We start from the raw sequence: 13,437 nt of genomic DNA on the forward strand, positions 1-13,437 counted from the left end.
GGGCATTTTCATAGTACTCTTGCGTTCCCCAGTCGAACATATACATATTTAAGTTCCCATGTGCAGAGTTAGTTCTTCAATTGCAGTTCACTAGCTCAGATTAAAGAAGAGGCTGCTGCGCACATGTATGCCTTTCTACTAATAGTAGTTGGTCTCTCTTTATAATTTAACCTAAGAAAGCAAATTCTACAGTGCTCCTAGTACAACAATGCATAAAACGTGCCTGCCTGGCCTCATAATAAAGACACGAAATAAATTTGTGTTTTTAGAAGTAGAACTAGGAATTTAAGACAGCCTGATGTATATGCTTATTTTGTTTTAGTTTTTCTATTAAATAAGCAAAAAGTGAGAAAGGAAAATTTAAAAAGCAATTTCCTTCTTATATTGCTGTTGAAATAAACCTAAAAATGCATGGCCAGAGCCTAGTGAAATTTGAAAGCCTAGGCTGGGGTGAGCAGGATACTAAGACATCAAGTGATGGGGTTTCAATGATCCATATAGCTTCTTGATACCCTCGCCATGGGCTAATGGGTAAATCATCAAAAATAAAATTTAGCCTAGTTGGGTTTTTTCCCTAAAAATCTGCCTGTCAAGCTTTAATATGTATACAGTCATACCTTGGTTGCATACATTTTGGCTCCCGAACACAGCAAACCTGGAAGTGAGTGTTCCGGTTTGTGAACGTTCTTTGGAACCAGAACGGCTTCCAAACCTTTTGGAAGTCGAACAGACTTCCGGAACAAATTCCGTTCAACTTCCGAGGTACCACTGTATATATATTCCTGCCCCTAAAATCAAGTTTTCCCAGTGTCCAGTGCCTTCATTATTTACAGAAATGCTTTCTAGAGAGATTAAGGGAGGAAGAAAATAAACTCAGGACAATCAGAAGGCATACAACACAGCAAATTTGCTGAAGCTAGAAAGGCTTGCTCAGGATGGAAAATCAGAATGAGAACCCTAGCATGCATTCTGAATATTAAGAATAGCAGGCCGTTCGCGAAAGGAGAGTTCATCACCTATACCCCACACCCCTGTCTGCAGCTACCTGTACCCCCAAAGCCTCTCTAGAGGGTTGGGGACCCCCTCCTGAATAGTATACAATGGGGCTTGGGAGATTGCTTGGGGAGGTGTGTATTGGCCAAAATTGGCAAAGGGACCTCACCCAAGCAGAGGCCTCTAGAGAGGATTTTTGGAGGGCACAGGTGGTGTAGCGACAGGGGATGAAAAAGGCCCCTACTTGATTTCCTTCTGCTCATGGTACTCAAGATTCAAGCCCTTATGTATGTCAGCAAGAACTTCCTTGGAGGCTAAGAACTGTAATGAATAAATAAAACATGTGCTTCCTAAGACGCTGAGGGACACACATGAGGGATGTGCTGAGGATTTAGCTCCTGCCATTTGCCCTTCACAATATTTGTTACAATAAACACCTGCATAGCCAAAACAGTTGTGACAAATCCCAAGCAGCTCTGAACTATGGATAATGTTGCCATATAGCTTGTAGGTCCCAATTTTACCTAGAAGTGCTGTGTTGCAACAAATGGATGCTGCAAGTGCAATTCATTAATCCTTATTTTTACTTCCATGTAAACTATATAAGGGACGCGGGTGGCGCTGTGGTCTAAACCACAGAGCCTAGGGCTTGCCGATCGGAAGGTCGGCGGTTCAAATCCCCGCAACGAGGTGAGCTCCCGTTGCTCAGTCCCTGCTCCTGCCCACCTAGCAGTTCGAAAGCACGTCAAAGTGCAAGTAGATAAATAGGTACCGCTCCGGCGGAAAGGTAAACAGCGTTTCTGTGCACTGCTCTCGTTCACCAGAAGTGGCTTAGTCATGCTGGCCACATGACCCGGAAGCTGTCTGCGAACAAACGTCGGCTCCCTCGGCCTATAGAGCAAGATGAGCGCCCAACCCCAGAGTCGTACAGGTACCTAACAGTCAGGGGTACCTGTACCTTTACCTTTAAAGTATGTAATATACTGAACATTTATACTTAAATAGAAAGCTAGCATACTTGATTTTTATGGCTGAGCAAAGCAAGACTAAACTGGCTTTCACTAAGTAACGTTAAGAATGCATTGTCTATTGCCACATTTACTCTACTATGACAAACACTGCTCATGAATTTCTGTCTGGCATTTTTATAGCTTTTATTGCCTTCAAGCAGTGGCAGAACAGTGTCAGAGTGTGTCAATCTGGACCTCATACATCACAGAAAGAAAAACAACATCCTTATAATGCAATAAATCAACCTGTAATCCATGGCCTACACATATTTTAGGTCACATTAAATCAATCACTTAATGAACAACTTGGATTGCTCCACAGCCACAGTCCATGACACTGTAATACTACAGCTCTTGCCAGAATAATTTTAAACATTTGTTCCCAGGTTCTTTTTGATTTGACTGCAGATATTGAGTGCACTGCAGATATTTAGTACATTGTGGTCTCCAACATTCAAATGTGCCTAAACATAAAGATCAATAAAGTTCAACAGTGAAATGGAAAGCCTCTAACCACAGGCACATGTTTACCCTTAATGTCTATTTGAAGAATACTCTAATTTAGCTGGTCTCTATAAATAGTTACGGCTTTTAAGAGGTTTGGATATTAACCAATAGCACAGTTTAGCTTTAGCAAGGGCATTTTTAAAAAGAGATATTGAGGAAAAAATAATTACCTCTTTGTACTTCTCAGCAAATCTTCCAAATTTTTCTATCATTTCAGCCACAAAAATAACATCCATTTTGTCAGAAAAGTTTGCAGCTTCGACAGTGTAAGCTAACAGTTGTCGAGCTGTTGCTACAGCATTGGTAAGGTTCAGCGGCATCTGTATGGAGCACAATAATTGTATAAATTACATAACCAAGACAAAACAATAGGGCCAATTCACATTAGCATCTGTCATAAGGGTATGTGTTTATTATTATTAAAGATTTTCTTGTTTTACAGAAGTATGTGTAATGTCTCTCGTATTTTTTCCATGTAACATTTTTACAAATCAGTTTCATTTGTTGAGACATTGGGGGGGGGGAGATAGGGGGGGTGATGTATCTATTTTGCTTAATGAATGTAGGGTTTGGTGTCAGCGTTGCCGGTGTAGGTTCTCTGCTGTTCATTTGTGTTTCTTTGGTGGTGAGAAAGGTTGGGGTTGGCCTAGGGTGTGGTTGTTTGTTTGTGATTGACTGTGGTGATCTTTGTTTTCGTGTGTGAGTGGGGTGGGTGGGTGTTTTGGATCAGGTTAGCCATACCGATTTGTATGCTGTTGGTGGATTATTGTCATTGTCTTGTTGGGTTGTGTATGTGATAAAGGTATGTGTTTATGAAGTTTAAAATGTAACCAGTTTACAAAACAGAGCAATTCTATTGTTTGTGTGCAGCCGTAGTGAGGGGGAATCTGTCGCAAACCAAATGGCCATGTCCAAATAATTGCCAGATAGTTGCATCCAGGGTGGGAAGGCAGATTTATTTCCGCAACCCCACCCCCTCCATTTCTGGTAAAAGGCATGCAAATGTTCCCAGGTTCAACCCGACATCTCCAAGCTGTGGCTCTGGAAAGATGCAGTCAACGAAAGTAGCTGAATGTGACTCAGACGAAACAATAACCAAAGTTCAAACAGCTTCCTATGTTTTTATGACTGCAATGGGGGAAAAATGACAGCCAGGACTGGCATTGTTTCATGGTCTATTTGGAAACACTTTGTGGAAATAAAGTAGGTCAGCATCATGCAACTTCATGGCTTTCCCAACAGGCCCCATTTAGGCCCATGGTGGAATGCTGCCAGCAGGACGTATATGCCCACAGAATTTTCCAATAGCTTCCTTTGGGCCAATTTAAGGATTGCAGCCTTAGTCAACCTTAGCAAAATTATGAGTAAGCACAGCAAAGTGAAAAAAGAAGAAAAGAAGCAAATTTTGATTTTCTAAAAACTTGGAAGCAATGATCAGTAATCGACCTTGTCACAGGGCTATCTAGCACCAATTCCCCCGAGAGAAAGATAATCAGATGTTAGCTGCCAATAGCCTCCAAGAATGAGGATCCTTCTGCACATATTGCATATTTATATTGTTAGTCACTTTAGGACTACAGGCAAAACGTGAGATACAAGACCTAATAAATATGAAACTGATCCTGCAGAGTAAGCTGCAACAAGCAAACATGCTTACTTTTAAAAACAAACTTCTAATAGTTCACTGCACAAAGATGCAAGCTTATATGTTAAAACTGAGCTTCTCTCCAAGCAACTACTTCATTCAGTTGTGTGCTAGTAAAATCATTAACATTCAAAAAGAAAATATAATGAGAACACGTGTTTTCCACCTGTTTATGATCTAATACTGGGCCTCAGGTATCCTAGGTATACTTATAAACAAGCAAATTTTTTTTTTTTAAGATACATGAACACATATACATTTCGTGCCTTTTTTTCATACCGCAGCTACCTACTCCTGAACAGCTGCACCTGAAGATAAAACACACTTATTGGGCAGAATTTGATAAAGGATGAGGAACTACATCTGGATGAAGAAATGAGCAACCCATCCAAGCACAGACAGAATTTACTTAAGGGGCACAAAAAGGGCAATTTGGATCCTGGCATAACACATTATACTTTAAACATGTGTTCTTCACTGAAGAGGAAACCCTCTTCTGGATGGAAGAATAAAGACAGCATGGAAAAATCTTACAAGAATGTATTTGCAAAACATTTTACGTTAAGATTGGGAGAAAGAATGAATAACCTGATTAAACATATACAGGATTTGAGTGGCATCATTTGTATACTGGCAGCGAGAGTAATCCTCTTCGGCCCAAAATCCTCCCCTATCACATCTGCGCCAAGCTCTCTTCTCAGCCTGGGAGTTTCCTGTATATATTCCACTGCCACCTGAGTAACGAGTGCACACCAGGTATGAAGTAATACCTGCCAACGTACGAGGCCACCTAAAGAGTTGAAGGCAAAAGATTAAGACAAATTTTCAGGGCCGCTCTGGAAAAAAAGTAAACAGAAGAAATAAGGACTGGATCACAAAATGGGACACGCTTCAAATCTACATATATGCAAACCACATAAAATTTCAACTTGGCTAGCCTTCATCATTGCCATGCTCTTCATATGTTAACATTAAAGTAAAGGTAAAGGTACCCCTGCCAGTACGGGCCAGTCTTGACAGACTCTAGGGTTGTGCGCTCATCTCACTCTAGAGGCTGGGGGCCAGCGTTGTCCGAAGACCCTTCCGGGTCACATGGCCAGCGTGACGAAGCTGCTCTGGCGAGCCAGCGCAGCACACGGAAACACCGTTTACCTTCCCGCTAGTAAGCGGTCCCTATTTATCTACTTGCACCCGGGGGTGCTTTCGAACTGCTAGGTTGGCAGGCGCTGGGACCGAGCAACAGGAGCTTACCCCGCCACGGGGATTCGAACCGCCGACCATGCGATCGGCAAGTCCTAGGCGCTGAGGTTTTACCCACAGCGCCACCCGCGTCCCCATGTTAACATATATAATAACATAACATAATGTTAACATTACAATATATATATTACAATATTATATTACAATATATATTACAATATTACAATATATATAATATAATTACAATATATATTACAATATTACAATATATATGTTACAATGTTAACATATATAATAACATAACATAATGTTAACATTACAAGCCTTTTAATCTCCATATCCTACTGTTTAGACTTTTCCACAATTTGGCAAGGGGAGGGGGGTTACGCCAAATCACCAGAGAAGGTATATACAATTTTCCACCCAAAGTGAAAATGAACTCTTCATTTTAATTTAAAAGCAATTATCAAAAGTTTTTAGTATTTTGGCATTGCAACTAAAATAGAAGAGCAACAGGCTATATTTATAAGTAAAGTTTGTACTGTGTGCTGTAATTAAGTAGAAGTTTATGTTTAAGACAACAATTCTTGGGGAGCAACAGAATTATTTTATCCTATTCTTCTCTCATTTTGGCTATAATTTAAAAGTGAAATGAGGCAGCCCTGCAATTCAACTCAGAATAATAATTGCACTTGTCAATTAAAGTATCAAACACTTTGACTTTTGACAAAACTAGAACAAGTAATATTATTCAAGGGATTATGTTAAAGAGCTTAAAAACTCTGTGGAAAATATTTTTAATCTCTCAATGCCATAATACAGAAACTTAATTAAATTACTTGGAGATGCAATGAGTACTCCATCAACCCTGTTGTCTTTTTTGTTTAATAAAAGAGTATTGAGTAAAGTGGGCCAATAAAGGTAACCAGAGATAAAGATGAAGGATATTAAACACTTCTGAATTTTAAACATAAAGGCTACAATCTTTTGCACACTTTCTTGTTTGGGAGTAACTTCCACTGAAATCTGTATGCTTTACTCTTGAATAAACATGCACAGGATTGTTTTAGAGGACTGATAACCCAATGAAAATGATCAACCAATTAGCTACATTATTAATTAGGCCCTTGTGGAAAGTATCTAATTTACACATGTTTATACCAAATTCACATAATGTTAATGTACCAGGTGGTTCACAACCCCCAAAGAAGTTATACACAGTAACCTCTCAAATCCCAGAATTTATCTTTTTTGGGGGGGGAAATGCTTTTATTTTCCCCTTTTGGATCTAAGCATGTTGAGAAAATTATTATTTCTATGTACTAACATACAAGTTTAGCTAAAGTATTCAATGATATTCTTCAAGATACTCTACAGAAATGTGTAGAGTAAGAAAGTGAAACCTACTATTTCCACAAAGTTAAAGAACTAACATAGGTCTGCCTTTTTTTTCTTGAAACACTGTTCTTTCAACCACTGATACTTGGTTTATTGAGAGTTTGCCTGTGAGTGAGTTAAACTGGCAGTTTAACTATTCCTTAGGTATAAATCGTAACTGTCTTTTGGGAAGATTTTAAGACCTCAAAACAGATACCATTTATCTTTGATGACGATAAACAGTAACAATGGAAAACACTCATGTGTTTATTGGATTTTTAGACAAGCACTAATACAATCCTTTACATACAATGTTGACTCATTATTGGAAACCTTTCCAAAACTGTAAATTGCACCAGTTTTGACAGCTTTAAAATTTTGAAGAGGGCAACGAAAATGATCAAGGGAACAGTAGAATATTTTCTCTATTCTCTACAAGGAAAAGATAAAAAGCATCTGCAGCTTTTTAGGTGTAGACAAAGGACTAAGGGAAAGACACAAGAGAGGTCTCCAAAATTATGAACAGGGTGGAGATTATAATATAAATTTTCTTCCTTGTATATAATGATAGAACTTGGGGACACTCAGTGAAATTCAGGGGTAGTAAATTCAGAACAGAAAATTCAAAACTTGCGAAATTCACTGCCACAAGGACGTTATTTAAAACATATGTATCCTGAATTGAGGCACTTAATATGGCTTATACCACACAATCAATATTTTTTGTGAAAATATTAAACACACAGCACGTAACAGTAAGCAAAATTAAAGAAACAAACGGCAGTAGAGACTCAGGCTAAGCTAAAACAAGCAAAGGAATAATTCTACGCCAAACACCTACAGGCCACAGGTCTGCCAGGACAACAAGGTTTTCAGTTTTGTGCACAGAAGCCTTAGAGAGGCCACAAAAATCTCCCAGGCCAAGAAGGCATCTCATGCGGAAACCCTATCCCACATTCCTACCAACTGAATGAGTGCCAAAGGTTAAGATGGGTTTCAGAAAAGAAGCAGTTAAATTCATAGAGAACAGATCAGTGGCTATTAGCCTTAACAGAAAAATGGAACTTTTATGTTCAGAGCCTGTGAACTGAAAAACAGTTTGGGGAAAACAAACGTGAGACAGCTCTTGCCTTCATGCCCTTTCTATAGGCATCCCAGAAACATTCAGTAGGCCATTGCTGAAAACAGAATGCTAGTCTAGATGAACCTTTGGTTTGATTCACCAGAGCTGCCATGTTCTTAACTATTTTCAGGAAAATCCTGAAAGAAAGATGTGCTAAAATAAACGTGAATGGTTTTTTCAAAATTGGTCTGCTATTTTACATTTTGCCATGGTGAGAACTAACAGTATTCTTTTTGTGCATGATGCACAAAATAAATGCAGTTGTAGAAAAGCATATTGCTGCGTAAATACTGAACTAGTCTTTTTTCAATTTGAAAAGGACAATCAAACTGAAATGAATGAAGTATAGCTAATACATATGTCCTTCTTTCTTTGCTTGAATATACTATTTTCTCCCTAGAGAAGAGATGCATTTAAGTTCTTCTACTTCAGTATGAAACAGCTTCTAAGCAGAATCAAAATAGACACTTCCAGCTATGCTGTAGCCGTCCAAACCAAGAACAATAAAGGTAAATGTTCCTAGGTGCATTTACAGCCATCTGCTCAGAATAATTTCCTTTACAAGTCAGAGCCTGCTTTTTGTATGGCCTCAAAAGGTGAAATATAGCTCTTTGTTATTGCTTTTTCTATACCACAGATAGAAGGTTTTTGCAGTAAACCCAACTCTAGTGAACCTCCTGATAAAATGAATGTTTCCAGAAATTGTGTTTCCTTCCAATGAATTCCAGAGAGGCAAAATCCTATTAAACTGAACAATCACTGCTAAGCACAGGTTAATTTAATAGAGAATGCTCAAAAAACAAGCTTTACCATCTGTTTTTACCTCTAATTGTAAGTCCAAAACGAACAATTCACAATTGTATTTTTAAAGTTATTTAAATTCCTCTGCATTTTTTTCATAAACACTGCCAGAAACTTTCTTATATTTTTTTATCTTCTCAACTCAACACAGCATTTCCTATAAATGGAAAAGGTTGCACCAGGGAAAGGACTAAAGTAACAGGAGAAGGGCAGACATGGCTTGGCTCCAAAGAACTACTTGAGGCATTTAAGGGCCTGGAGATGGCTAATGAAATTTTACACCTTTCATCTTTGAACTGTTGAAATACCACACACACAGGCCACTTCCTCCAAATGTTGTATCACAAATTGCTTTTAAAGCACCTCTCAATTTCAACAGAGATCTGTGGTGCAGTAATTGAAGGTTGGAGAACCAAAAGTACCAATCTCCCTTAGGTACACAGAATTAGAGTAGTTTTGATCCATGTCTTACTGAAAAGGTGACCAATGCAAACCTAACATATATATTGAGCATATAACGGCCGCCATTTCCTAAGGGCATATCTCCCTGTAAACTCACCTGGTCACCTCTGACAAGCAAGAAATGCTTGAAAGCAAAACAGGGGAAAGGGGGTCTGTCATTCCCTCTTTTGAACAATCAATCCCAGTTTGTATGTCAAATGGACCAGGATATAAGCACCAAAGCCTTGAGAGGACTGAGCTAGGAAGGAAACCTGGTTTGTGTGAACAACATACAATTGTGGTTTGTTTCCCTCAAACAAACCATGAGTACTAAGCCAAGAACAAATCTTGGTTTCCCTCAAGAAACAAACCACAAGCCCAGGTTCACATACAACAACCATTTCCTTCACAGTGCAGCGTGAGCAGGGGAGAAGATTGAAGCAACAGTATTTGAGCAGCATGCTACTCATTCAGCGTAAACCATAGTTTACTTCACCTATGTTTTAATATGACAGGCAAGCCAAGTCAGTGTCTCACAAATGATTTTCATAGGGATAAGCAAGCAAACATGCTAATAAACGATTTGTGTGCTATACATGCAAGGTATTAAGCCTTAACTTGAAATCAAGGCATTTTATTCATTTACTTGACAAGGTTTATATACCGCTTGACAAAAACCTTCTAAGTGGTGCAGTCTTATATCCTGCAGTTCATAGTATATGTATGTTTCCACCACATGGAAGTGATATCCACGTACAAAATCATCCTATGCAAAGTGATCCTGATTTGGAGGTGGGGAGAGGGAATGACAGGGACAGGCTAACAAAAATCAAAAGACAAATGGCCTCTACACTGACTTACTTCACTTCACAGTACGCACTACTGCTAGAAAGTGCAACAGACGTAAGTTAGAAAAGGCGTTACCTTACACAGAGAGACTCTAACTGTTATGGCTGGCACCTCCAGAGGCAATGTGCTGTTAGTTTAACCAGCAGCAAAGAGGTCAGAATGGAAAAGGTGAAGAAAGAAACAAGTGCAAAATGAAGGTGAGTGTGTGCAATGTCCAACAGTAATTAACATCGCCTAGATGCAGATAGTGGTTGTTACATCTATTACACTTACTGCTTGAACACAGTTGTTTCACAGTAATATGCAAACTGGTTTTAAATGACTGAACAAATAAACCAAGAGCAGGGAACCTTCTTCAGTCAAGGGGCCACATTCTCATCTGGGCAACCTTCAAGGGGCAAGGCCAGGGGCAAAGCTGAGCAAAGAGGCAAGTGTACATTTTACCTTTGTACAGAACACTCCTCTCTATCTTCCATTAAGGCAACCAGGAAGAGTGATCACATTCTAGCCAGGCAAAAACACATAAGGAGGGTATGAATTGAGGCAGATTTAGGGAAGTATGACTGGTTCGGTCACACTGGGCGCAGAGACTTGGGGGCGCTGCAGGGGACACAGCAACTATTCTTTAGAATGGAGCACAAGAGGCACCAAATTTTGTCATTGCACAGGGCACTGCTGAAATTTGAGATCTCAAGGTCCGCCACTGGTATAAAATAAGGGATGTGCATTAGGAAGTATCTGAAGAGCCACGCAGAGGCCAGGAGGGCTGGATTTGGCCTCTTCTTGTGAGGTTTCCACCCCTTAAATAATCTAAGTGGTGTTTCTAGATAACGTTTTATATTTCAGTCCACCTCAGCAACTTTTTATTTTATTTGTTTAAGTTAAATAAAGGCTACTTATTCTACATTAATACCAGCTTTGTACTTTTAACTGATTATTTTTAATCTGAAGGAGTTGTGATGGCTTTCTCCCAACAAGGAGGCCCAATAGATAAGACACTGGCTCTTCATTTCCTTATCTAATGCAACTGAGAGTCATGATAACTCACCCTTTATCATAGAGGAGAACAGAGTCAGGTAACATTTGAACTCAAAAGCAATCTGTAAGAGCAGCAGACACATTCTCCTTCAAAGCTGTCATCACCAACCTGAAGTCGCCTTTGTTGTTGACAACTCTTTCCGGCGGGCAGTACTGTGCAGAGCTGTTCAATACCACTATGTCAACAGTCCTTGAATTATTCCCACGTCTGGTGTGCACATGACACCCCCAGTTTCCAGTAGATCCAGCTTGAATGTTTGAGATGGTCAGAGCACTAAGGCAAAAGGCAAAACCAGCATTCAAGAGCAAGTAAACAATTTTTTAAAAAGGTGAATAAATGCCTGCTTTGCCAAAGATATCTACTAGAATAGAGCTTGCAAACATAAGGCCCGCCAGGTGTCATTTGACTAAACTTCGATCAGTCCCAGGAAACACAGCCAATGGTCAGGGATGATGGGAGTTGGAGCCCAGTAACATCTGAAGGGCCACAAGTTGGCCACCAGTTCTGGAAGAAACTACAGCCCAAATCCTCACCTTGCAATGAGTGAGCAGTTATGGATCATGTTTTTTTCAACAAAAATGCCTTGGGATTCATCAGTTTCAACTATCTTCCCATCCTGGTACCACAGAACCTGCATGTCCTGATCAATATACGAAGCCATACATTGGAAAGGCAGGCTGTCTCCTTCAAATACAACCTGACGATGAGAGGGAGTCATGTAGAAAGATGGTAATTCCAGAGGGGGGTCTGTATTCCATTGAAACAAAACACCATGTTTTAGATCAATATAATGTATTTACTGAATGTAAAATAAAAAATTCTTTTAGAGAACTGCCATGTCATATAACCAGAAGCAGCACCAGCCTAAAAGGAATGATAGTTACAAAATATTAGATAGCACTTACTGCAAGTTAAAGATTCTCAAACTACCAGCAAACCTGGTCTTATATTGGAAATATTCATTTAAATACAAGAATAACACCTAAAGTGGTATGTCACACTGGTTGTCTAAAGCTCAACTTCATGTATTATGTTTATTGTTCCTGAGGCAGTCTATTGCTGTTCACAAAGACAGAGGGGGTAAATGGGCTAAACTTATTTTTTCCTTTTTTAAAGAAAGAACACTTAGGCCCTGGTGTTAGTGCAAAAGTACCAAATTGAGTGAGAAGAAGGGAAAGGTGCACTTTGGGAATAGTTATTAAGAGTCAGCATTGCTTTGTTATAATGTTCTTACCACAAGTTAGAAGACCTTGCTTAACACTCAAAACTGGTTGAGCCTGCAGTGACTTGGGGTAAGCACATCTGGTCTCACGAACAGTTATATTTCTTTCTTGCAACCACTGCTGCATCCACAAAATATTACAGTCACAAAGTAGATAATCAGTCTGAAATTCACTGCAACAAACAAAAGACAGATTTTTGTTTTTTGAAGAGGCAAAATCCCACTGAAACCGGTATAAATTTGGTGTATATAACTGAGCTATTTCCAAATAATAGTAATCAATCAACAGCCCAACTCTGCATTACTGAAAATACTCAACTAGGCCATATAAATTCAGTAGCTCATGTGTCCATGCATACCTTCTTAAGTCACTTGTAACATTACAGTGGCCTAAAGAACAACCAACAACTCTTCCATTTGCCTAAACTTTACACTTAGTTATCCTTTCATACTTGGTTATCTGGAAGGAATTCTTATACACCACAGGACACCTGGGAGGTGCTATTAATATTCCTAAGTTCATACTTGCTCAGTACAACACTTGTAGTTTTAAGCAACAACAACAAAAATCACAATGCCTGAGGCAAAACTGGCTTTTCAGTAAAATAAAATGAAATCTAATTTGGTTATGCTCTGTACTTAATTTTAACAGCAATATCTTTTAGCTTTCAAAATTACACCAAAAAAACCCTCACCCAGATTCACACTTACAGAGATTTCAATGATGTAAGATGATCAAATGTTCCTTGCGCAAGTGAGGAAAACAGGTTTCCCGAAAGATTTCTAGGAAAGTTTAAAACAGTGACATTAGATACATACAAGTTGTACAGTGTAGGGTGTTGTTATTCAGGGTTTAATTCTCCCCCCTCCCCCCAGTTTTCCATTCCACCTCTCCAACCGTGAGCATTCCATGCCACAGACCAAACTCAATCCTTACTTTTGGGAGTTTATCTCTCCCTCCCCCCAGTATAGATTCAGGTAGGTAGCTGTGTTTGTCTGACACAGTCGAAATATATAAAATATATAAATATATATTATTATTATTATTATTATTATTCTCTCTGTGTGGGGGGGGGGACAAACTTAGTTGGTCTCTAAGGTGCTACTGGTCTCTTTTTTATTTTTTAAATATATTTTACAGTGGTGCCTCGCAAGACGAATGCCTCGCAAGACGGAAAACTCGCTAGACGAAAGGGTTTTTTGTTTTTTGAGCTGCTTCGCAAGACGATT

General features: G+C 39.2%; 1 protein-coding gene across 1 annotated transcript in view; it reads right to left on the reverse strand.

The window, feature by feature from the left end:
- Nucleotides 1–13,437, reverse strand: part of ADGRA3 (adhesion G protein-coupled receptor A3) — a 42,647-nt gene that overhangs the window by 11,152 nt on the left and 18,058 nt on the right. The window contains exons 5-10 of the mRNA XM_028743300.2: nucleotides 12,919–12,990; nucleotides 12,220–12,380; nucleotides 11,519–11,732; nucleotides 11,094–11,258; nucleotides 4,744–4,945; nucleotides 2,681–2,830 (exon numbers count right to left, since the gene is read on the reverse strand). Of these exons, the coding sequence (XP_028599133.2) occupies nucleotides 2,681–2,830; nucleotides 4,744–4,945; nucleotides 11,094–11,258; nucleotides 11,519–11,732; nucleotides 12,220–12,380; nucleotides 12,919–12,990 (964 nt within the window). The remainder of the gene's footprint in view (nucleotides 1–2,680; nucleotides 2,831–4,743; nucleotides 4,946–11,093; nucleotides 11,259–11,518; nucleotides 11,733–12,219; nucleotides 12,381–12,918; nucleotides 12,991–13,437) is intronic.

This window comes from Podarcis muralis, chromosome 9 (assembly GCF_964188315.1).
Source record: "Podarcis muralis chromosome 9, rPodMur119.hap1.1, whole genome shotgun sequence".
NCBI classification, from domain to species: Eukaryota; Metazoa; Chordata; class Lepidosauria; order Squamata; family Lacertidae; genus Podarcis; species Podarcis muralis.